The 27,001-nt window shown below is 45.6% G+C and overlaps 1 protein-coding gene across 2 annotated transcripts in view; it reads right to left on the bottom strand.

Moving 5' to 3' along the window:
- Positions 1-27,001, bottom strand: part of OCA2 (OCA2 melanosomal transmembrane protein) — a 1,377,074-nt gene that overhangs the window by 911,635 nt on the left and 438,438 nt on the right. For both annotated transcript variants that reach the window (XM_069636602.1, XM_069636601.1), the window contains one exon: positions 17,273-17,345. In XM_069636602.1, coding sequence (XP_069492703.1) covers positions 17,273-17,345 — 73 coding nt within the window. The remainder of the gene's footprint in view (positions 1-17,272; positions 17,346-27,001) is intronic.

Raw genomic sequence — 27,001 nt, forward strand, 5'->3', positions numbered from 1 at the left:
GAAGTTTACAATGTACTGTGCTCTAAAATGGGCGTTGTGGTTTACTTTGCTCCTTGCTGCGCTCAAAGTTAGACATTGTGCTGTACTTTGCTCTTGGCTGTGTTCTGAATTAACCACTCTATTGAATCTTGCTATCCACTTCATCTAATAGGTATTGTGTTGAACTTCGCTCCTTGCCGTGCTCGGTTATCCATTGTCTTTTTCTTCACTCACTGCTGCGTTCACAGTTAGCCACTGCGCTGAACTTTTCTCTTCAGTGTGGTCTGCATTAGGCATTGTTTTATAGTTCGCTCCTTCCTACGCCGATAGTTAGCCATTGCATGTACTTTACTTGCTGCTGTGCTCTAATATAGGCTTTATATCGTACTCTGCTCTTGGTTGCACACTAGCCACTGTACTGTACTTCACTCTTTGCATTGCTTGGAATAGCCATTGTGTAGGAAGCAATACAGCTCAGAGACAGCCATGGTGTTTCTTTGTATTGAACATGTCTATCCCCTCAGCACCATGCCTCACTCTTCCCAGTTCGGAGCTGAGCGATGGTGCTCCAAAAACCAAAAACCTACCCAATGACACTCCTGACCGACTCTTTTCCCTTCTCACAATCCACTACAACCTCCCCTCCAACTCTCGCTCATCCTCCCCCTTTCCCTTGCCTTCTCTGCCCAATGTTCTCCCTCCCCACATCTTCTAATACCTTTGTACCTCACACCCCAGGAATAAAGCAGCACGTTGGCACTCTACCATTCAGAATTTCAGTTCCACACCCCACTCATAAGTCCACATTCTAACTAACCCCCCTCTCCCAAACACACCTTCAGGCCCACACCCTATCCCTTCACACCTATCGCTACCCTTGCACCCTGCAGGCCCCCAGGCCTCCCCTAGTATCCCAAACTCTTGCTTCCCCACCCTCAGTGCAGCATGGGCCACTATGCCAACACGCCACTTCAACATCCCCTCACACTCACTCACCTTCCCCCAAACACCTCATTAATCGCCCAAGCCTCACACATTATGGGACACACGCACACTTCTCTGCAAATCTGCCCAAAATCCCACTCCACCCCTCCTCCTTATTCCCCCCAGCCCTCTCCTCCCACTCCCAACCGAGTCATGGCCCTCTTCACCTCCCGTCCTAAACACACATCACACACCAGCCTCCCTCTTACCCTACCCCTCCATGCCTACCCTGGGATACTCCCTACCTCCAAACCCGCTCACATTTTCCAGCACAACTGCTCACCTCTCCAACCACACCCAGAGAGCCCTCCTTGCACGCTGCCCATCTCTGGCTCCCCCTTCGCCACCCTCCCCTCTCACCCACAGCCCTGCCCTACACAAGTATCCACTCCAGCTCTCATGCATACTCATTAAAGCCAGATTATTCTCCAAAAACAAATACATTTTCGACCTTCTATCCAATGACAACCCAGACATTCGGTTCATCACTAAAACCTGGTTCAGCAACGGCTACAACCCCATTGGGCGCAAGCCCTTCCCCGCCAGACTACTCCCTGATCGTCTAAAACAGGGCTAGTAGAGCAGGAGGAGGAGTAGCGAGTATTCACTAACAAGATCTCTGTCATTTCCACTAAGAATTCTACTTGTAACAACAAATGTGAATGACTACTCAAAGATCCACTTCCACCCCTTCTTTATCCATAGTTTCCTTCTCCTTTATAAACCTCCCGTCTACAACACGATTTTCACCGACTTCCTCTCAGCCACTCTAATCCAACATCAATCCCTCACTCTACTTCAACATCTGGTTTGACGTACCCTCTAACCCTATGACCTGCTGCCTCATTGAGAATCTGGAAGCACTCAGTCTGACACAATTGATATCCCAGTCTACTCACTCTGCAGGACATACCAGGAGGCCCAAGTCAGCACTTCCAACCTAATCTTTACCCTCTCATCTCGTCCTCTACTCTGAACTGATCACTATGCTATTTTCCTCTCCCTCCTGCACCACACCCTCTCCCTGTCCTTTAAACTAGTCTTCTTCAACCACTCCACCCATCATACGTTTCTGGAATAGTCACCATTGACCCCAACCTGGCATATTCCCTTATAACCGCACTTCTGGATTTATCTCTACAGGAAGAACACTCCTCCATTAACCTTTTCAATCGTTGGCTCGCAATCTCCTTAACCCCCATCACTCCCACCAGACACTCATCTCAAAGATCAAGCCCCAACCCCAAGTGGTACATGCCTTCCCTCAAATCCCTTAAAACCCTTAAGCACAGCCTAGAACGAAGGTGGAGGACCAACCCCACTCCTCAAAATAAAACAGCTTTTCCAAACCTGAATAGGGCATACCTCGCAGAAATAGGGAAAGCCAAAAAAACCTACTGCGAGAACCGTATTTTCAGCTCCAATAACCTGAGCAGAGAACTCCATGAAATCATCGCAGAATTCAAAATTCCCAGCTGTCTAACTCTGCCCTCCCTGCACTCGCAATCCTTTTGCGACAAATTATCCGACCACTTTCACAACATTGCTTTTGATAGATATGCTCTAACATCTCCAAACTAGCTTTAGTTGCCCCTTTCTCCCCACCTTTCACTGAGTCCAACTCCACCCACGCCTATTAGCCCAGTCCTCTCCTCGTTCAGATGCATTTGTCACTCCGAATTCCTCGAACTCCTAGCACTAAGCCAGCCCTCAGGATCCCAAGAATATCCATGCCCCGCTCCACTCCTAAAAAGATCCTTATTTCTTCCTGTGCAGGCAACTTTGTGCGGCCCATCATCAACAATTCTCTCTCATGTGATATCTTCCTGCAGGCCTTCAAAATGTCACATGTCAAACCCCTTCTCAATAAACCTGCTCTTGACCCTTTCTCTCCCTCAAACTACTGCCCTATCTTGAACACCTGCTTCATTGCCAAACTTCTAGACTGCACTTCCTGGTTTACTCTCCTGCCAGGGTATCAGACTTTGGTGTGGGTCCCAGACTTGCACACTGCCTGGTTTACTTTCCTGCCAGGGCATTTTATGTCCTCTTATCGTTGTGAGTAAGAGAAGCACTGTTTGCCTAGTTCACTAACCTGCCAGGGCATTTCCATTCTCCATTCAGTCTCTGTTGCATCCAAGAAATAATGCTTTTAAAGTATTGGGTCACCCACCCTTTCTTAACAATGTTCGTATCGACTATTCCAGTGACTGATTGAGGGTTCCTAAGGTGGGCGGACAGGGGATTGAATAAGATGGGAGATTTACTTTACAAGGGGAAAATCTGCACCTTCGAAGACTGCAAGGGGGAGGAGGGCCTTAAGGAATCCGATAAATTTCGATACATGCAGGCAAGGCATTGGGTTCTCTAGCAGGTTAATGTTTTGCTAGCTACAAGGGACCCGACGCAGGTGTTGCTCATACTGTGCAGGTTGGGATCGGGATCTGAGTTGGCGTTCCCATGGAGGATTGAGAAAGGATTTGTGGTGGAAATGGGATCTTCCTGTGCCCACACTTGTGACAAACAAGGCATAAAATCTTGACACAATGGTAGAAAACCCTGACCCGCCTACATCACATCAATCTGAACAATGACAAGCAATGTTGGAGGGGATGTGCTCTTGAAGGTACACTTCTGCATGTTTTCTTGGGATGTTTGCTGATACAAAGTTTTTGGCTTGAGGTGCTATCCAGACTTTGGACATTGCAGAAGAGCCACTGTTGTGCGTATTGGGTCTCACTAACACTCTGCAACAGGACTGCACCACGGCAGATCATAGGCTGTTGACCTATCTTCTGCTACCAGCTGAACTCTCAGTCATCCACTTTTGGAGGGAGGCTGAGCCCCCAATGATCAGTGTGTGGCTTGACAAAGTTTGTAGTGTACTGGCAATGGAGAAACTATCAGCTAATATGAAAGACTATGTGCAGACATTCATGACAACCTGAACCCTTTCTTGATCTATATGCAAAGGGACTACAATGCTCTTACATGCCAGGTGAGACTACAGGCGTTGAACTTGGTTGGCCTACACTGACGAGGAAACCGCATGCATTGCTCTCTATGGTCCACCTGATGTGATGCATGAAAAAAACAAAATTGTTTTCCGTTTGGTATGCTCCTGAGGTGGGGGGGGGGGGGTGGCGGGAGACAAGGGGGTGCGAGGGCGGGACAGAGGACTTTTTTTCTAAAGAACTGCAAGCTTTATATGTTCAATGCTAGCTTAGCCCAGAGCTTGTTTGTCTTATAAAACCCAATAAAATCTTGTTTTAAAATAAATAAATGTTGGAGTCTTCCTGGAATCTCAACCTACATCAAATAAACAGGTGGCATAGCTTAGCTCTTACTGTTCATGTATGATCAGACTGTTACGACAAATCCATCCCTCTCTATCAGAGAAGAATAGAGCACTGGTAGCTTCTGCCAATGTTAATGCTAAACTTGGCTACTGCAACAGCCTTCTGGTTGGTACTTCAAAGTAGAATATAGAAAATGACAAGTAATCCAGAATGGGGTTGTGTGAGCAGTTTGTGGCCTTGGAAGGTGAGCTCAAGTCTCTGAGGCCCACCGTAGGCTGCACTGGATCCCAGGGGAGCAGAGAGTGCAATACAGTGCCCTTACTCTCATACTGGCAATGCCCCTCGTTACCTCAGCTCACTAGTTAAGAAGGCACCCATTAGGCGCACCAGGTATTCCAATAAAGAGGTCATTTTGGACTGCCCCGGTACACCCTAAACATTTTTAAAGGTACCAGATTTGATGTGTGGGCTCCTTTATTTTGGAATGTGTTACCATCCCCCTTGAAAATGACTTCCTCTTTAATTCTGTTAAAAAAAAATGAAAACCCTTTGTCTTCAATAAAGGCAAAGACTGATATGGCCCACGATATATCTATTCTTCTCTTGTGCTTCTCTGTTTGTGAGTCCTTTTGGAGCTCTGAGGCCTCTGGGTGTGTGGTGCTTTATAACTTACAAAATAGAAATATCAAAATAGATCTCCCCAAGCACACAAACATGCACAGAATGAGAGATACCACGCAAACATATAGAGAAATCAGTTTAACTACTGTAGGGGCACTGGAAAGCGGACTGTCTGAATTGGCCTCAGTAGGACAGTCGAGGCAGGCTGCCAACCGCACCAATTGGGTTAGCTGTAATCCTGCCATCACCGCGAAGCAATCGTTAGGATTGCCAAGGGTTCCTGAACTTGTTGTGCCACCTATTCCACGTATTCTTGCTGCTCTTTAAGTTGACTGTGCTATTGCTGGACAAAAGGTATCCTGTCTAGTTGGCACTGAAGCCTCGCGCTCAGCATTAAAGGCTTCTGAATTTCCACATAGTATGCACTCTAATGACACTCTCACTGCTGTTGGGATTGGAGGTACTCCAATACCTCACCCAGTGTCTCCCGCTCTTATGGTCACATTGGGTCCCATCTCAGACCACCATGCATTCCTGTTGAGTCTCTGCTCCCCCGTGGACTTGTTTGGGTTAGATGTGTCATGCAAGTTGAGCTGTTCCATCTATTGTTCACCTGATGGTATATTCCTCATCTTCCCAGCCCATAGCGAGCATGGGGTTTGGCTGTGCTACAGGAAATTACTCATTTTAAATCTGTGGACAGACCGAGACTCCCTTAGCACCTGAGGGAGTATTGGATCGATTCCCTATTAAACTATGGTCGACTCACGCAAATAAAGCTTGTTACATGCTCTATGCCAAGCCAGTTAAAATTTCCCTGAACCCAGCCAAAACTCTGCCTTGTGTACCACAGTACCCTAATTTCTAGACAGGCAGAGGAAGGTATTTTTCCTGTAATAGAAAGCCTTCTCAACAAAGGTATTATTGTGCCACCCGGCAGCCTGTGTAATACCCAGATTCTACCTACAGAAAATCCAGGGAAAGAGGTTTATCCTTTAATTTGGGATCTGCATGCAGTTAACGCTGCTGTATTACCAGCACTTCACGCTGTGACCAACCAAGATACAATCCTATCCTGCATTCTGCATACAGCCGCGTATTTCATTGTTGTGGATCTGTGTTCAGCCTTTTTCTCAATATTGTCTAACAGAGACAGTCCATATCTGTTTGCATTAACCATAGATCTATGCTGTACACATTCACTAGTCTTCCTATGGGGTATATAGAGAGCCCCATTTTGTTCACCCAAATCCAAAGGATCTAGAGACTCTAGCATTCCCAGGAGGGTCCATGCTGGTGCAGTACGTAGATGATCTGCTACTAGCCTCCCCTCCTTTGAAACCAGCAAGATAGACTCCCTCACACTGTTGACAGTGCCTGCTGACAAGGGCCACAAGGCATTGAAGAAGAAGCTACAGCTATGTCTGCCCATGTGCAAATTCTGGGCCATGAGATTTCAGCTGGGGAAAGACACCTATCCTAGGATCATATTTAAGCAATCCAGAAAGTTTGCAAGCCCCTGACATGAAAGCAAATGCAAGGATTCCTCTGGTTGTCTAGTTACTGCAGGTGGTAGTCCCTGAGGTACTTCACCATAGGTAAGCCCCTTCAGAACCTCATACACGATATGACCACTGAGCCCCTACCATGGTCCTAGGAAACTAAAAGATGCATTTTTCATCATTTAGCAAGTGCTTGCAAATGCACCAGCGTTCAGTATGCCGGGTCACAGCAAGCCATTTCTGTTATAATACAATGAATGTAACTGATTTGGCCAAGGAGTGTTGACACAGTTTCATTGCATAGTGATAAGCATTAGTTTGTATCATATTACAGTTTAGACTTAGACCCACTAGCTACTGGACTCCCAGCTTGTCTGCGAGCCGTTGCTTACCTGCTGTTAGAAGAAAGAAAACTCACTGAAACAGGGCCACCCTGTCACGATCGATGTCCCCCATTATGTGCTGTCCCCTTCTGCTCAAACCGATGACCCTGCATGTGTCAAACTCCATACTTACCAGACACAGGAAACTGATTCTCTCAGCAGCCAATTTAACTTTAAACCAATGCCAGTATTAAATCCTTCCTCTGTTGCTTAGCACGCAAGACGGGGAACCACATGATTGCATTACTGTTGTAGAAACACTTGTCTCCCTGTGCAGACTTCTCAGACACCCCCTTGCAGAAACAAGATCGGATTTGTGTCTCCGGGTACCTGAAACTGGAGAAATAGACTCAAGGTATTCTGTATAAACTCCCATGCAGCCCTAGAAGTGTAAGGATTGCCAGGTAAATCTGACCAGGTCCCCGAACTTGTAGCCCACCAGGGAATGTACAATGGCTTGGGATAGATCAGCCACTATCTACACTAACTTCAATCATGCTCATGGTGTTGTGCAGGATTTCAGAGTCCTCTGGAAGCAGCGTGGGTACCAGACATCCACCAGCACCACTTTACTGAATGGAAAACATGTATCAACCCTATTACATGCATTATTGCACCCTGTCACCCTAGCAATCGTAAACGCAAGGGATACTATCCTGCTCTTTCACAGGCGAAGGAAATGCCCAAGTGGATTGGGTAGCTCAGCTTTAACGGGCCCCTGGCTCCTAATGAAACTCTTGTTTGTGTTGTAGTCCAACAGTCACCAAGTGCCTCCCTTGCCAGCCTGGCAATACTCCAATACCAAGTCCCTGGAGCAGAAAAGGTGACCTAGCCACAGTTGATCTCCTTTGGTGTTGCCCAGACGGCCGCCTGGTGGCTCTTAAGGTAACCCCATCCCTACCTGGCTATGATGCTCATGGCATTGCATACTCGGGTAAAAATGCAACAATTACCATGGTCAATCGAGACTGGAAGAATACTGAGAAAGGTGTTCCATATGTTTGACTCACAATGTGAGGAGAGCGGTACCCATATAGCTGTCCAGTACCGGAGGGTCCCTTCTTAAAAGTGCAGACAGAGTTTATGCAGCTCCCCACATGCATGCATTTTCTTACTGTCTCATGATCGTGACTGTGTTCTCTGGGTGGGTGGGTGTAAGCCTACCTGTGTAGCAGGGCTTACACCATCAGTGGCTAAGAAGATAGTGGCAGAATTAATCCCCCGATTTGGGCTGCCCTTGATCATAGAGAGTGACCGAAGCACCCACTTTGCTGGCCTAAGCACTAGGAATAGCTCAGCAGTTCCATTGTGCATACCACCCCTAATCATGCCGAATTACGAAACGGCAACTTCAAACTCTGCCGGTCTAAAGTGTGTCAAGAAACCTGGCTGAAAAGGCCCCAAGCATTGCCCCTAGCCCTATTTGCCATGCATAATAATCCCCAGCGCAAACACAAACTGTCTGCACATGAGATACTCACCAGTCGCCCCACGAGGATAAGTACTGCTCCACACCACGTCTCCTGAATGTACACTGCGTGAATTACACTGCGCTTGAGTGCTGTCACATGTTGATTAAAACTGGTCAATCTCTCAACGCTCCTGCCCGAGCTGACCTGCCGGAACCAGCAACTGAACCCTGCCATCGTCAACAGCTTGGGGACTGGATCTTGGTAAAGGCCAATTAGCGGAATTCCGCACTCCAGCCCAGGTGCCACAGACCATATCAAGTCCTGCTGACTACAAACACAGCCCTCAAGTATGCTGTACTGACAGCGTGGGTCAGGTCGAGGCGCCAGAGGGCATGACCCCGATTCAGATCCCACTCCTCGCGTACCACCTCCAGTGTCTGACCACCCTGGATCTCAACGCAGACCTGGTAAGATACACCCTGCAGTCCCGTGGGAAGCAGCCACAGTGTCAGTGACCCAGGCTGGAGTGGGCACTGGCCAGCCCACTCGCCTCTGGATCAGTTACCTCAATGACTATGAATCAACCGAATGTGATGGTACCACTGATGTGCCAGTGCCTGCTGGTTATGGTCCCCGTTGCCATCACCTCTTGGTCATCCTCTTTGTCCCAATGACCATTGTAAACCTGTGGCTCTGGTACTGTGGATATTTCCATCTTGAAAATATAGGACAAAAGGAGTAGTGCCACTAGCACAAACTGTAGAACCTTTGCTCTGCACCTGATCACAATGAACTTTGGAACATTTATTTTGCCCACCTTCAGAAACCACTCGCACCCCGTCCCCCCCACAAGAACCTTGGACTTTTGGTCTCTGGACGGTGGCCATGCTGCGCCCACGCTGTGTGAAAAGAAACATATTAAACGGCCCGACCACAGTGTGGGGTCACTGGCCAGGCTCTCTGGAACACAACACTCAGGCTTGAACCCCAGGAACACATTATGTTGGGTCATAGGACTACTGTTATTGTTCTTATCAGTGTATTGGTTTGTTACAATCTCACTGTGACTGCTGCTTTCCGAACAGAGAATGATGGCCAGTCTGCTTACCCCTGGGTTCACAGCGAGAACCCCTACCTGCACCTCAACTGGCAGCATGCTTGCATCTTTAACATTACAGATTGTTGAGTATGTGCCACCAACCTCATGACTTATCCTCCAAGTTTCCCATAGCCCCCATTCCCTTCCAATGGTGAGATGTCTGACGGGACCTCAAGGTGATGGTTTACTGGTTCTCAGAATTTCCCCACCCCAACCCAGGTGTTCGAGAAACCAGCCACCCTCCATCTCTCAACTCAGGATTAGGGGTGTACCAGAATTCGGCATTCAGACGAATACTTACTCGAAGCAAAGGTTACACCCAAGCTGGTTACAAAATAAAGAATTGCTTAAGTGAAATATGAGCAAGCCAACCATTCAATTAACAAGTAAGCAAAGAAGGCCATCAGGTTGCTGTAATAACACTGCTGGCTGAGTCACCTCGCCCACACCCCTACCCCATTCATTCAGTGCACAGCGCACCCACCTCTCAGCATGGCAATGCTCTACTTGACTAAGGCAGGCAGATCAAATGGTGAAGCTTCCCACAGTGCGGACCACTTTACCCGAACAGCCGAAGCAATATTCTCTTCCTGGAATTTTCCCAGGTGAACAGCGGATGGGGCCCCAACGTGCCTATGATAGGAGCCACATTGGGACACGAGCTGAGCTGTGGAGTGAACTTCAGGGTAGTGCTGCTTGACGGGATTGGGTCATTGGAGGCACCGCGTTCCACATGACAATGTGCCTGCAGTACTGGAGGGAGGAGCGCTCCCCCAGGATAGGCCCTCCGCGACGGGATTGGCTCATTGAAGGCACCGCGTTCCACATGACACAATGGGCCTGCAGTACTGAAGGGAGGAGCGCTCCCCCAGGATAGGCATCAATGCGCTTACACGCTCTTTGGAACCGAAAGGTATATCATTCTGTGTTATAATGACCCCCACCCACCCCATCGCCAAGCTCTTGCACGGATTGAATATCAAAGGGCTACACACAATGTCGTATTAAAAGCTCCCGTGCGCCCCCATTTAGGGCAGGCTTGCCTTTCCATTCCAATTATCAAGATGCCTAAATACTTTCAGTTTCATGATCACATAGTTGCTCCCAGGTGAATACAATCCAAAACATTCTTGCAAGGGCACATTTTTTATTTAAAACTTGTCTTACAGTTGTAAGGATAGAGGTCATCCATCCACCCCTTATTAAGCAGGCCCCCGAGCCGGGTGACAAATCCCCTCTGCACTCCATTGTGCTGCGGGAATTAGCACCTTTTCAGAGTGAAATCTGCTGATTGTGTGCAGTACTGGAGCGGTGGACTTGGGCAGCGTCCAGCGGGGGAGGAGCCACAGCTGGCTGCAATCTGCAATTAAAGAGGACCTTTGTGTGAACTAATTTATCTGACCAAGGTAAAAAAATTCTTCCTGAAGTGTGGGGCAGGTATGTCGCCAGCACACGGAGGCTCCGCCCCATAAGAAAAGGAAACTTGCTGCTGGTGGAATTACAAACCTTGCTGCGACACTGGCGGCTTAATATAGAGAAAGGACTTCCAATTAACAGACAGACTGCTGCCGCTCCGCGGCTTGAAGTTGCCAACCTTTCCCACGCCCTACTGGGTTTGTCAGGCATAATGTCAAACCTAGTCATCAAGATTTTTAGGCTTTCGCTGTTCACCGAGTTCAAGGTTTTGTTCTGCGAATTCTGCTAGCTGTAGTTTTTTGCCCTATTCTAAATGCAGAAATACAAGTCCCAGAATGCACGATGGAAAACAATAACGCCTCTTCCATATGGTGGGTTTGGAACTCTAGTTTTAAATCCCAATTGTTGCTCCAATTAATAGCATTAAGTGTCTGTCTGAAGTTGTCCTTCTGATTAAAGGATGAGTGTTGTAAAGAATGCAGCCAGCAGAGAGCTGAAACGCATTTAAAAAGAAGCACAGGCATTGTGTGACAACCAGCTTTTAACAACCCCTCCCGGAACACCTGTTGGAACTATAATTCACAGCACTGAACGCTTGGATTGATTTGGAAAGGCTAGAGAATTACTTTTTAAGTTGTTTCTCTGGTATTTTCAGGGCATACACTATTATATAAATGTTTAAGTCATTGGAGTTGTGATGACTCCTTTTGTGTTTCAGTGCCTTTCTAGAGCTAGAAGGCTACAGACTGGAAAGGCCCAAAAGGAACATTTCAAAGTACAAGTAGACACATCCAGTCTCCTTTCATAGTGATTGCATACTGTACTTTGGGCTAGTCTTAGTTACTTGGGTCCTGCCCAACAAGCGACACCCATGAATGCACAAAAATACAAACTGTTGTGATATTGAACCGTTTATTTTGTGATAATGTATTCCTTTCATGGTTTACACAAGCATCCTTCTTAGGCAACAAAAAAGAGGAAATGCAATAAAGAATGGATGTACATATTTTAAAGTGTGTCTTTCATTTACAAAGCGTTTTTCTTGTCTACATACCTTTACGTATTAAAAAGGCAACTATTCGGCTCCGTATTCAGTTCCGGCCATATACTTGTCCAACTATTCGGTATTCGGCCGAATACTTAAATCTACTTTTCGGTACACCCCTACTCAGGATACGGTCTTTGTGTGCTATGTCAACTGGGGTCCGCTATACACTGGAGCGATCATTAATAATGTCCCCATTGGTTTTGATTCCGATTTCTCCTTCCCTAATCTGCATACACCACTTATTCTGGGACCCCGGGTGCATTCACCAGTCAGATTCTGCTTATAATCATGGTTCTCATCCTGTCATCTCTAATAATGAGCTAAAACTGTTTCTACTATCGATTGTGCCCCCAACTGAGGTTCTCCAGACCATGACCTCATTTTACTCCACACAAGTGAAGAAGTACAATGTTATCACATGCCTTAATGGGAGGGCTGCTCCCCAAGGATGTAATGGATGCGACTGGAGTGAAGGTCTCATAGGAGGGAATTGTGGGGGGAAAACCTGTGGGTTAAAATACTTTATAAAACCGATCCCAGTTGCATTATAATATTGAGCTGATAATGCAAACTGCCATGTTCAACAAGTACCTTATTGCCATTGTGAGGCGAGCCCTCTGTTCTACTGTGCATGTTATAACCTTGACAGCTTCATAGCTGTGTGTGTAGCAGTGCTCGCCTACACACTCCAGTCTCTGATGTGCTTACCTTTTGGTCTAAGAAAGCATTTTCTAGGCTGATGCTTTTCTATGCAATGTGGTTTTGGCAGGCAGAAGTTATATGTTAAGCTGGCTTGGCTACCTGAACCGTAAAAGCAGCCTACAGTGCATAACTACTGTATCACTATAGATCTTTCAGTCTGATCGTATTGTCCTGAGGGTGAGGACACAGCCACTACCTGAGACTCCTATGCGGAGACACTGGTGCTCATTACGGGTGCTAGCGGCTGGTTGCCACCAGACCCGTAAAAAATGATCATCGTCTGACTTCCCGGTGCCACTGGGCCATTACAAGTCCGGTGGCTGAGAAATCAGGCACTGGTAATTTTGTTAATCCCCATTCCCATAGAGTCCAATAGTTTTGTTATATAAACACTTTACATTTTTTGCATGTAAAGTCTATGAAACATGCATAACATTATAAAGTTACAGGGAGCTGTCCAGTGCTGAAATCTATAAAGTATTTCAGTACTGGCCAGCTTTCTCTAACTTGTATTGTTTATTGTTTATAGGGGGGTCCTCCCCAGATCCCCCAAACCCCATTTTCAAAATGTAACCCTTGTCCAGTGCTGACATCTATAATGTATTTCAGCACTGGACAGCTCCCTCTAAGTTGTGGTGTTTATTGTTTAGGGGGACCCCTCAACTCCCAGGGGTTCCCTCTCCCTCCCCGTCCCAGTCAACCCCCAATTATAAAAATTAACCCTTGTCCAGGGCTGAATTCTATAATGTATCACTGCACTGGACAGCTCCCTCTAATTTGTGTTATTTATAGTGTATTGGGGGGGTTCCCTCAAACCCCCACCAACTCCCAGGGGTCCCCTCTCCCTAACCCCCCCAAACACCATTCCTCAACCCATTCAATTAGAACATAATTAACCCTTTCCTCAACCCAATGAATTACCAACCCAAACATCCATACATACATCTATTTTAAATGTATGTTTGAGTTGGAAATCTATCGAAATTAATTCAATTAATATGCTTTTCGATAATAAAGCATTCCAATGAATCAATTTTGATGGATAATGATTTGATGGAAAGACTGTATACCACCGAGTTTTGTACTGCCGTTGGTTTGTTGTTCTGTGGCTTTGCTCACCAGAATAGTCTGTGGTTATTTTGCATGACACTAGCAACTTCAGACTATGGACTGTACAATTTCTAATTAGGGATCCCAGCCTATTTGCATCTGCTTCTTATAACTTTCAATGAATGAGTGAGCAGTTTCTCTTTGCATGATATTGTATTTCAATGTGTTAGACTTCTCAGTTCTGGCGTTATGTGGATCTTGTTTAAAACAAGAATCGTTTAAACTGACCAATTTACAAAGCTGTGCTATGCGTGAGAATATAAGTGATATTTTAGTGTGTAATTACGTCTTTCAAAATAACACCCTATGTTTAACAAATAGATGTGCTTTTAAAATGTTGCTTATTGGGTTTTCATAATACAGTGAGAAAACAAGTTGCTATGCACACACGTTTTGGCAGAAGTATTGCTCTGACAATTATTTGAAAACATTACAAGTTACAAATAAACCCTTTCGTAGTTTCTCTTTTCATTTCCACCTAGAATTCTTTTAAGTTTAAACACACAAAGCTTTTCTGGCTCTGCAAGCTGGAGCATGCTGGAGTAAGGAGTCCAACAAAGGGGGGTGGGGGGCATTTTCACTATAATCATAAGTTACATAATTATGAAAAGGGTCGATCTTTCCCTATCCCTATCCCTAAAGGGTGTTCCCTAACTAACTAAAGAACAACTTGGGTGCTCATCATCAGGGTGATTGTCAAACTCAAAGTATCCGTCCTCTGTTCAAACTAGCCTACTATAGCCCTACAACTAACAAAAGACATTAACATAAATAGTTCCGGGAGAATGACTCCCTTCTCTTGGTCCAATGGGATCAGCCGTATGGGTGTATATCCATTAGCCTTTGGTAATAGTTCAACTTCTGTACTTATAGATAATATGAGGAGAATGACTCCCTTCTCCTGGTCCAACAGTTCAGCAACAGCTATCTTCTCCTGGTCAACTCGGTCAGTTTCCAGGCTGCTGTTTGGTAACCTTTTGTCTTAGTTTCTGGTTCAACAAATATGTGGAAAACCAGGAGAATAACTATCTTCTCCTGGTTCAGCCGTTTGCCATTGCTGGATATCCTGCAAATGTTTATCAACCTTTGCAATTCTTCCCAGGCTTCTCTCACTGCTTGCTTAAAGGTCATAAACTCCTTTTGGTTTCCAATACACAGTTATTCCTCGACTTTCCTTATCTTCCTCTTGTCGGTGAGAACAAGGGGAACTCTTCCCATAGTGTCCTTGGTTCCTTCTAACACTCTGTCAAAGGAGGCTGTTCTCGTGGCATGCTATAGCCTTAAGGGTCCTCTTGAGAATAGAATGTTAAGGAGAGGATAGAGTTTTGAGGGAAGACTACTCCCGCTATGTTCTCTCTCTGACACAACTACTGAGACGAGGACGATCACTTATGGAGGTAATTGTCACACCTGCTACTTTTATCACTACTGAGACAAGGGAGATTACTCCCAATACCTTATTTACATTTGGTACTTCTGTAAAAAAGACTGAAGAGGGAGATTACATTTGGCACCTTTCCCCAATCCCCTACCGTGTCTCCCGTGACTCCTGTTACCTCTTCGTTGTTGGGGCACGTCACTGGTTCATCCTGGGGTGTTGGGTCACTGCATTCCCACTGAGCGCACTCCTTGCTTCTCTTTACGCTCACTTTCTTTGGCTCAATGTGGTCTCCAGCCAGGCAGTGTCAGCGCAGTTAATGGACCGCTCTGTCCACCACCTCAAGGTCAAGCCACCGTCAGTCAGTTTACAGCTTCCAGTCAGGCCTGACTGAGTTTTGCATCAGTCTGCAAAGGACTCCTCCAACCTGCTGTTGGCATCCTCTGACTGGAGGTTTTCTTCCTTGGTTTAGCTTTTTGCTTCCACGTTCGAACTTCCCAGGTCTGCCAGGCTACACACCTGCTTCGCCTCTCATTGAGTCCTTTTTTATGTCATACAGCTGGGTCCGCCCCAGCAGAGTGTCATAGTCCTTTGTTTGTGTCCATTGTGTATTCTTTATGCCTCCTCAGGACCACCTCTTCCCAGTACTTTCTGTACTTGGCAAAGGAGTAGTTTGTATAACTCCATCAATCTTCTTCTTCACAGTACTCCTGGAAGATGACTGGAGATCAGACTGTGTCTATTTTAGTCTTCATTGTGTTAGTGACATCAGTACTTACAGGAAGAAAGGAAGGAGTATGTCAATAACATATAGTAGTGCTTCAAGATTGTTTCTCAGCTGACCTTATAGGTTTCATAGTCTCAAGGGGAAAAGGGTTAGGGCGTTCCATCACAGAACAGGAGTCCTTGTCCCCATGGGGGCAGTCTCTCCCTGTGAAGTCATGCTTTCCATCACCCTCTTGGGGGAATGTTGCAAAGCGAGTTCACCTCCCTAGCCTCACAGGGAAGGGCTCCCCTTTGAGGAGAAGTGAGGAGATCCCATAAATCGCCACACAAGACTCATGTAACTTGCAGTTAACTTATTTTAGCCCCATCGTGTATACAGAAAAGGTTAAATAATGGTCTGTTTATGTTCACATGTGGCTGAAAAAGTATGTAAAAGCAAATGGCTCTAAATGAACATATGTGGCCATGTCAACCCTGTCAAAGTCAATCGGAAAGTTCTAGGCATATGTGGCATCCCAGAAATTGACAGCTGTTCAAATCGCAGGTATATTTATGCAGTTAGACACACAAAGGAAACACACTATATACATTGTCCCCCATGGATCTTCGTGTTTCATAGGTTTATTAGCAGTTTGTATCTGAAGTGTAGAGCAACTGTATATATCAGTTAGATAATGTTACTGCTTTGAGCTTCAAAAGTTAAGTTTGTGGTTGCCTTGATCTCAATTAGATTCATCAAAATCATGCTTATGTTCAGATGTATTATCAAATGCCCTATATTCTTCATTTTAAAGGATATGATTTCCGCTGATAGCAGTGATTGCAGCCACACTTAAACACTCAAATGAGTTTAAAATCTGTACCCTGTAACAAGGATTATCTTGGTTTCTGAAGCCCAACCATACATTTAACCCATTAGAGATCCTGGTTAAAACCATCATGCATGAGCAGTTTATGTAAAAATAAGTTCAATACAGAACCAAAAATTCCACAATTATAACAATTTAAAAAATATAAAATCCAAGGTTGAAAAACCTAGGGTGGCATTAATCAATTTTAAAAATACCAACATGAATTAGAAATGTATATATTTGAATGTATAGTCACACAAAAGATGCACAAGAAATGACTATTGCCTCACCAAAAAAGTTACTTAAAAGAAAGTGTTGAAAAACCCAAAGAACGTCAGAAAGTCACACCTCAATAAATATCAATTTTGTCATTATCTCAATGAGAAGCAGCTACCATTTGTCACCATATGTGTTTCAAAACAAAGAAAACAATGAACCAAATGTAATTAAATATTGAATCGGCACAAGCTTTACGAGTTTGCACCAAGGCCTTATTGTGTCACCCTAAAAAACCTGGTCCACGCACACAATAATTAAATGTACGACAATTGTATTCTGTATTGGGCAAAAGAAAAGACTATATTGAAGTAAACATGGACCTATGATAATCATATAGGAGCCAAGTGATGTGTTACAGGCACCCGACTACCAGCTTCCCACAGGAGGCAACATTACAAAACAAAAATAGAATTCTCTTAAATCAGCCCAATTAAGCCCCCTGGCAGCAGTCAACGAAGACGAAAACCATGCTAGAAAGGATACAGTAGCTTTCCAAGGGGGAAACTGCCAACATTTGCCAGGGTGTTCCTTGATCTGGATAAATGCTGAATAATATCTGATGGATGAGAATGAGACAGATAATTGTATTATTGTACAGTGCTCAACTAAACCTTAGAGAACCCAGCAGAATTCTTTGCAAAAGGGATACAAAAAAGGTACTTACCTATAGACTCTGTCCTTGGGCCATCGGCTCCATCACCGTACAATGTATTGTGGGGCTTAATTTGAGTGCAAGACCTAGAAGTCTTTCCAGTCACTTGCAAAACTAGTGAACCCGTTGCCTCTGCAGTCTTGCAAGTGGCCCTTGTCTCACTACCTACCATCGGCAGTACACTTACCAAGTGCCTAGTTCAAAATTTAAATAGATCCACCTGAGCAGAGTAGCATAAGTGATAGGCTACTCATGGGAGAAGAAACAGGCATTTTTGTTCTTCATCACACCCTTTACTAATGTGGATAAGTTCCCAAGCAATAGCTTTTGGATGGAGGTGGATGACATTTGGCCTACTAGCACATAGGTTGCCAACAGCCTAGCCGTGTTCAATATCTGCTCTGGAACATGCAGCCAAACAGTATTGCTTGATCTTTCACTGCAATGGCCAATGCTGCCATCCCGCACTTTTGGCATTTATATGGTTCAGAATTCTTGCGCAGTGTTGCTTTAATAAAACATGTTCTGGCTCATCTTTGATGACCTGTCTTAGGCAAGATTGTATGCAGTACCCTTTGGATGCACTACAACAACCCTGACCTCCTGGCAATAGGAACCGAACCTTTGGTATAAGTCTGTACTACACAGGTTGGTAGCGTGTTGAGCAGCCAGGCTTATCTCAAGAGGGGTCAATGTGAGCTGTAGGGGAGTTAACAGTGACAAATAAACTCTTACACACAAGGTTTCTTGATTAAATAATGATTTATTTAACAGTCAGTTTGAATAAGCCTTCTTCAGAAGGTAGCAATATAAAGCAACACACACATACACTTCAAAAATACACACTTAGTTTTCTAAATCAGCAAATACCCATTTGGGATGGCTCACAAACACTGCCTACACCCTCAGGTGACTTCAATAGCTAGGGTGTTGTGGACATTAATATAACACTGTTGCATTTAGAACATGCTTGAGAGAAGTGACACAGAAAAGAGGTTTTAGAATAAGACAAGTGTTCACACAATTATTCTCAACCAGGTGAGTACTTTAAAAAAAAATGCAAAGTCAGTTAACCCTTTCCTGGAAGGAAAGCAAAACACATAAGCAGAAGAGAGAAGAGTCATTCAGGGAGCAAGGCCAGCCAATGTTAAGTTAGCAATAGTCAAGGTGAACTGAAGCACTTCTTGCAGGTAAGTACAAGTCTTGCACAATGTTTCCGAAATCTTTGTAGCAAAAGTAGAAACAAATGTAGGGTCACAAGCTGTTAGGCCTGTGCGTAGTAGAAGATGCAAGCAACTCTACAAGAACAAACAAGACTCAACTAAAATCAAGCAAGGTGGTACAAGAGGTAAGTTCTTAGACTTTAGGTTGAACAAAAGTGCAGCAGATGGCTTCTGTTCATGTGCAGCTATGCAGATCCTGGTGTTCATGTGCATCAGTCATGGGGACAAGAGGGAGGACTTCTGAGGACTCCTGCACTGCAATGGGACGGTCACCGACTACAACCGGTAATCTTTAAACAAGTAGCACTTTGGTGTTTCAACTCCTCGCATCTACCACAAAAAGCAACACTGCAGATCCTGGCTGTCGAGATGGGCTTTTGTTGCAGTTGGGGTCCAGCACTCTGATGAGGTGGCTCAGGCTTGGTCAGTCCTGCTTCCTGGGCGTCCGGAGGAGCTTGCTGGAGCTCTTGGCCAGCTTAAAAGCAACGCACACAGTCTGGTGTTCCTCTCCCTAGATATTCAGTTCCAGCAGCAACTGCAGTCGCAATTCAACCAGTTTTGAGAGGATGTCCAGGTGGCTTACTTTTGAGTTGATTGGTCCCACCAACTTAAAGGGAGAAGTCGTTCTTGCGGAGCTTCTCTGTCAATATGAATTTGGAGCTTTAGCACAGTAGCAGGGCTTCACCGGGCAAACCAACAGTCCAGGAGTTGCAGCAGGAGTCTCTTCCAATTTTTTTTTTCGGATTCCTTCGTCCAGTGGTCGACTCTTCCTTCCAAGCCAAAAGGCTTTGCCTTTTATGCAGGTTTCTCCCATTCATTGTAGCCTAGCTGTCAGTCACCCAGCAGGGTGGCTGTCCTTGCCCGACAGCCAGCCAGCCAATCACCTAAGAGTGCATTACTGTCTCCTAGGAGACTAAGCACAGGGAGTTCCGGGCATATCCCTCACTTCCTGCCCCTGCCAGACTCCCTGGAGCCAGAGGCGGGCTGCACTTGTGAATCCCACCAAAGACAAAACTAACAAAGGTACCAAACCTGGTTTGGCACACAGAGTAAATCTCAAGAAGGACCTTTCCACAAAGAAATGGCAGAAAAAGAAGATTGGGCCATTTTGACAAAAATTGCACCCTTGGGTGCTTAACATGACTGCGAAAGCAGACTGCGTTAAAAGCACACCACGGTAGTTCAAGGTAAACCACTGCCACCAGCCATTTATCGAGGAAAGGGTAATATAAAATTGTTACATGAGAAGCTAGACAAAGGGGGTACTAAGTAACCCCTCCAGCACCCTATTGTAAGATAGTTTGTGCTGGGTCTAGAAAGTTACAATGTAAGTAAAGTCAATTTCACTTTACTGCCCTTGGAAACATTGGTTTATCCAAGAGTAGGTATTTAAACCTTTGGGAAATCTGAAAGACTTCCCTGTGCCACCGCACTGAAGGTGCTGTGTGACACAATGTAAAAGATGATGCCTATGGAGTTTGTCAGACTCCACAATCAAAAGAAACAGTGTTAAAAATCACATCAAAATACATGAGAGAGTGGGAAAAAAGGCTCTCACTCTCTCCAGGTTAAGAATTTAATTCCTAAAATCCAGTAAAAGTGCTGGGGGTCCTAAGGTAGAGAGGAATTAGCACATTTCTGAGAATTCTCCCTAACAATCTTCGATATTGTAGCAGATAAAAATTCAAAACGTAAATGGGCCAACGAGCAAGAGCTAGAGAAGCAGATTTCGGTCATTGGGGCATCCATATGAGACACTGAAAGGAATTGAATTTCTTTGACAAAACAATGTCTGCATGAATTTGAAAAAGAAAATGCGAAAATTAAAACATAATATCCCAAAAAGTCAAGACGTTCAGTTTACCACCACCCAAAGACCACCATGCACTTCTACTTTGCCTAGAGCCACTAAAATTCTCCTTCCAGTGGACCGAAAAAGTAATCCAGATTTCAAAAGGGAAAAAAAGTGAAGGTAGTATGGTAGAATTCAGAATACAATAAAGAGCAAATGCACAATATCAACATTGAAAGGATGTGCTCTGATTTTCCCGTGTCTATTTTAATTCTACATTTATGTCCAGCCAAGCCATCACAGAGGTAAGCTCCCCTAGCATGATGCAACTTTCTCCATCAGTCGCAATCCTGTGGGGTTGCATTATATCAACAGAAAAATCTCTACTCTAAACATACCGTTTTGGGCTTCTTTTTTTGTGGTGGCAGATCAACCTACATCCTTCACTCCTCCCAACCCTCCTCCCCTCAGCTGCACATTATTCATTGCTTATGGGTCCATCCCCTTCCTTCCCAACTCTTTCATTTTGGGGGGTATTAAATGGCAACCATTATAGTCTGCTCCTGGTGCATTTAATGAAGCCTCCTCCAATCCACTTGCAAAAAATAAATAAATGAAACCATTATCCATCTTAAGTGGTAAAATCTGCTTATTTTTGGAAAATCTTAACTGACAGCAAAAATATACTCATTTTTGCTACGAGTGTCTCATAGCCCGATATTCTCACTAGATACATTAGATTGTTGTCTAGAAAGTCAACGGCGAGTGTTCGTGGGACAGATCTAAGACATCTAGAAGGCCACAGGTTGCGCTTGCCCGAGCTATATCAAAAGAACTGTCATTTTATATTACATTTGGATAGTATTTCACTTATATTTCTCTTCAAAAACCTCTGATCGAGTAAACGCTCTAGGAGGGGCAGATTCACAAAGAAATTGCGACGATTAACGCAGACTTACCCTCTACTTACTATAATACTACAGACTTACTAAAAGTAGTATGTAAATCAGTTTTTTTTGCAATAACACAGTACTGTAAGCCCAACATATAATGTCACATAAAGTCTGGGGGAAGTATGTTGTAAAAAAAACAGAAAAAAAACATTGTGAATCAAAAAGCCAAAAGCTTGAAAGTGAAGGGATAGCTCGCTGTACAGTCGATATCCCCCAATACAGAAAAAAACATTTTAAAATACCAATAACTGGCAGCAAACAAAGCAAGATCTTTGAGAACAGGGGAGAACATGGATTGGTATGATTGGACTGTGGCATAATTGTTTGTGGTGGAATTGCCCGTAGTTAATTTTGACGCCGACCCAATTTTGCTGTGGCCAAATCAACACATCCATGTCACCCTCTAGCCCCCCAATAGATCCCCACCCACCCCCACTTACCTTTCAGTGTCTGCTTTCATTCTGACCCTGCAGCGTCAGTTCCATCCCTGTATGTGGGTCAGAACTGGTGCCGCAGGATCCCCTTCTTTGTTTTTTTTTTTTTTAAGTCCCCTGCTTCCAATTTCCCAGAAGCAGGGGACACCCCCGAAAACCCCAATCCCCATTACAGCAAGCAAAGGTAGCGGGGTACACCCCCGCAACCCCAATTCCCCTTGTTCGCTATAATGGAACCGTATGGCCCAGTTGACCGAATGTTTGGTTGTACGATCATTTCGTAAAGCCTAAATTCGATTACCTAGGCCATACGGTAACATATTTTCAGTCAAATTGGCCAATTCCGAGAACATTACCCTGAAAGAGGATGCTTTTGCAACAAGACCATCAAAGGACCTCTCAGTGGCTGGGTTAGAGATTGTTCCTAAGATTTTCTTACTCTACATTGGGCCATTCAACAAAAAATATGAGAGGCTACTCAAACTGTACTCCATGCAGTTTGTGTTGAAACAGGTGCACTGAAATTAGAGTTGCTTTGAATACTGAAAGACACATGCAAGCAGTGATGTCCACTTTGCATGGTGCATGTTATTCACTTCAAAGATGCACTGCGTCAAGGCCCCCCCTCGACCAATTTCGAAAAACCTGCAAGTAACATTGGGTGAGGCAAGGATGGTCTCAAAAACCTGATGTAGCGTTATGCTCTGCACAGCTCAAGGAAGTTGGGGGGGGGAAGGGGGTTCTCTATCAACATCTGCTCAGTGTTGCCCTGGTGCAGAGGTGCAGCATAGTAATTCCGATCCATCCTTTGCACCCAACCTCATGGATACAGTTAGTCCACCGTTAATCAATTTTCTCCAGTTTGTGCCTGAAAACTGTCGTGTTGCACATCCATTTCCAGCATATGTGGAACTCCAGTACAAAGATCTGTTTACCCAACTAGGCAACTGTAGCACAGTGAAGGAGTTGGACAGAAATGGTTAATATGTAGATTAATCCTAGATGGGCACAACCACCTAAGCAGGGCCAGGCTCCACAATGTACCATGCACCCAACAGGGTGGCTGGAAGGGACCAACAACTAGCCGAACAGAAGCCTCACTCTTGGGCAGGGAACGTGCATAATAAAAGCCAAACCTACACAGGAGTGTGTTCCGGGTCACCCAGTTGTTCCCATTATTGAACTGGCAATTCAGGACAGCAGGGCCCTCTAGCACTGACCTTTTCATACACCGGCACTTCCATTTGTGGACAGCAGCTGAAAGGATGCACTCTCCACTCCTCAACCTCAGTGCTGTGAGGTGGTCATTCTGTGCCACAAAGATCACAAGCAGCACTCAAATCAAACTTGTGGCAACAGTCCAGTAATAAAAGTAGTGCCCTATATCAGAAACCTGAGTTGTACAGCGACTGCACTTCGACTAAGCTACAGAACAGTGAAGCCACACCAATGACTGTTGTGCGCTAAATGGCAAGCAGTTTTGCAATACTTTTCGGTCGCCCCACCTCACACAGTTCCAATGATAACTGGCAAAGTCCTACAGCCTACATTTGGTTGTCACGCCAGCAATCACTAACTCGCTGACAATCACACAGTGCTCCCATCCCAACATAATTGTCAAAGACAATGCCTCTGTACTACTGATCTCTGCCAAAACGATTGTTAGTTTCATGCAATGCAACGTACGGGGATCATGTCCTTTTCATGTTATGGTCTACCAAATTCCCACATAAGACAAAGCACTTTGAGGCCATAACAATGACAGTTCAATGCTATAAAAATGCTACATAATATAACACCACAATAGAGCAGTGAGAGATACTGCCACTTGGTGACATCTTGTACATTCATGATGATCCATGGTATTAAGGAGAACAAGTATAAAAGAACCAGGGCTTGGAGAAGCAGAGTGTAGCTTCAGCTAATGGTGATCTGGACAATAAGCAAAGAAACCACATGAAAAACCATGCTGCACTGGAGACACTGAGATTAACCAGGTCCAGCAGACTCTACAATAGTACTCCATCCAGTACACTTGATTAAGGGTCAAGTGCCCTGAAACAAGTTATAATTCACAGTGGAGCCCAAATAGACCACACAAGGGAACCTATACCTTTTTAAAAGTTGTTTTAAAGGTAAGAATCTGCATTAATCTTCAATTGATGTTGGGAAATGTTCTGCATTGAACCAGTGTAGAGGGTGGATTAGTATTTATTAATAGCCCTCAATCAGTGGTCCAGGTTTTGGAGGTTCGGGGGCAGGGTTATGGAGATGAAGTCCACTTTTTGATAACGTGCCCCCAAAATAGCCAAATGTCCGACTTTTTTAAAGTGTTGGACATCGGATCCTAATCCGAGCTCCTCTCTGAGAAAGAATGAATGCAGACCCAGCTAGAGGTGCAGAAAAGCCTGGCTTGAGGGAGAGGCGACAGTGCAAGCTGAAGCATCCTATTGCTGCAATAACATCCAATGGCTCCGAAAATCAAGACAGGAATACATGAAAGTGTTGAGCAAGGACGAAAATGAAATCAAAGCGAAACACAAACTATAATGGATTGAGGAGGCAATAGAAGGGGACTTAAAGCAGGTGGTCAAGTGAGTAAAATGTGCAGAAGATGTAAAAAATGATGTACATGCGGGTGCACCACGTTTCCAGCCATCAGAATATAATCATTAGTATACCCAAACACTCAGCAGAAACACACCCCAAGTCTCCCTGGAAATGTCTCCACTAGAACGGATATCGCTGCAATATCCCTAAAATAGCTGCGACTGAATTTAAAATGCCCCAATCTAGCTAGGTTTATCAACGGCTGTTTATTCTAATTTATCACTCTTGTTGCGTAGTGAATACGCCAATGTACGCATGCGCGGGCGGGATCGAGGCTCGCACATGCGCAGTTAAGAATAAAGACGGTCCGCTGGCAGTTGCCGCCGGGGACCCAAGCAAGTCACACGTCTCCGGCGTGGCTCATTGTGCGAGTGTGTGAGCGCACGTGTGAATGGCGGCGGGGCGCCCTATTACACCCCTGCTAACATAACATTGGCGACGAGGACGACTCCGGAGCAGTTCTCCGCTCCGACGGTGTTGGAGGGGAAAACGTCGCTCCGTGTCGGCACAGATCCACGCGCACGGCCGGCCGCCATTTTGCTTCACACGCAGATCGCAGTGGTTGCGGCTCGTGCACCAGCTGCATTTCGTCTGTCTTTCGAGACCAAGTTGTGGAACTTACAGAGCCTGTTCTTCCAAAGATCTGTGGCATTAAAGAAAAGTGAACCAGTCGGGAAGGAGTGCCTGAGGAGGACACTGTGTCGCAAGTAGGCCCACCTGGCCAGACTACCTCAACACCCACGAAGGACTACTTTCCCCTGTGAGTACCAGACATCACAATGGGTGAGGAGGAAGAACAAGAGGGTGCCATGGCCCCGGTCCCACGCAGGATGCACAGTACTTTGGCTCCCATTCCTGAATTCGATACCACTGGCCCTCCATCCAAATTAGGACCGAAATGGCTCCTGTGGGTCAAAAAATTAGAAATGTTCTTCGGAGCCTCGGGGGAAACTGAGGATGAGGCGAAGATAGCCATCATGGTATGTTCGGCAGGGACAGAGGTCCACAGAATATATGACTCGCTCAACATCCCAGTAGTCACATATGACGCAGTAAAACAAGCGCTCAGAGACCATTTTCTTCCCATGGCAAACGTACACTTTGACAGGTTTGTCATGAGCGCCGAAAAGCAACTGGAAGAAGAGTCGCTAGACCAGTTTTGTGCACGGCTAAGGCACCTAGCAAGCTCCTCCCGGTGGGCGAATGAAGAAGAAATGGTTCGTAAACCAGCTGCTGCAAGGGTGCAGTTCTGGAAAACTGAGGAGACAAGTCCTGAGAGAACCTGGCTGACGCTGCAGCAGATTTTGGACACAGGGAGCCTACGAACTGTCTGAGGCCAGGGGGGCGAAGATGGATGCTGCCACGCACTCGAGAAAGGAGGAAGAGGCATTTGCGATCGGACGTTCTGGTCCAGAAAGAGCGAGAGGGACACCAAGGAGTGGGGACAGCTACACGACACCAAGCACTGCTCCGTCGTGCTCCTACTGCGGGTATGACCTACCGCACGTGGGGGAGTGCACAGCCAAATCAAGGGTATGTGGCCGGTGTGGCACACCAGGACACTATGCTAGAGTGTGCAGGGCAGCGACACCAGTAGCGGCCTCGAGGGGGCCAGAGAGAGCTGGCAGAAGCAACGCTCAGAGAGTGAGGGGTGTATCGGCTGTTGAACAGGGTATGCAAGACCTCAACATCACAGAAGAGGAAGAGGACATTTTCTTCATCTCCAGCACTGCCAAAGACCCTGGCCAAAGTCGACAACCAAAATGTACAGTACTCATCGGAGAAGTCCCTACTCCGGTCCTCAGACACCGGGGCATCTGTCTGTGTGCTAGCTACCGAACACTACAATGTACTCCCAGGCCCGCCAGGTTTGACTGAGTCCACAGCACGGATTTACGCATTTGGAGGAGATGCACTCATTCCCATCCAAGGAGTGTTCGTGGCTCCAGTATCTCGTGGACAGAACAGAATTAAAGCGAGGTTCTTCGTCACCAGCGTAAGCCCACACTCCCTTTTAAGTTGTACCGCGTCAGAAGCGCTGAACATTGTGCACTTCACTTTGGCAGTATATCACGCCGATCTGGAACGTCTGCTTCACCGCTTTGAGATGATTTTCGAAGGCATTGGGAAATTAAAGGCCGACCCCATTCGTTTGCACATCGATGGATCAGTGAGACCGACAACGCTCAAACATCGCCGCATCCCGTTCCATCTGCGGGCTCAGGTCGAGAAAGAGCTACAGTCACTGGTTGACTTAGACATTATTGAAAGAGTGGAAGGACCTACCCCGTGGGTCTCCCCAATTGTGGTGGCCCCAAAGCCTAAACAGCCGGGCGCAGTACGCATCTGTGTGGATATGAGGCTGCCCAATGTAGCAATCAAGAGAGAACGCCACCTTAAGCCCACCATAGACGACATTGTTGGTGAACTTCAGGGAGCGAAGGTCTTCTCGAAAATTGGCTATGAGATTTGGTTATCACCAGCTAGAGCTCCACCCCGAGTCGAGGTATTTTACCACTTTCACAACTCACGAGGGGCTATACCAGTA

The sequence above is a fragment of the Ambystoma mexicanum genome, chromosome 7p (assembly GCF_040938575.1).
Source record: "Ambystoma mexicanum isolate Mex_15411 chromosome 7p, UKY_AmexF1_1, whole genome shotgun sequence".
Classification (NCBI taxonomy): Eukaryota; Metazoa; Chordata; class Amphibia; order Caudata; family Ambystomatidae; genus Ambystoma; species Ambystoma mexicanum.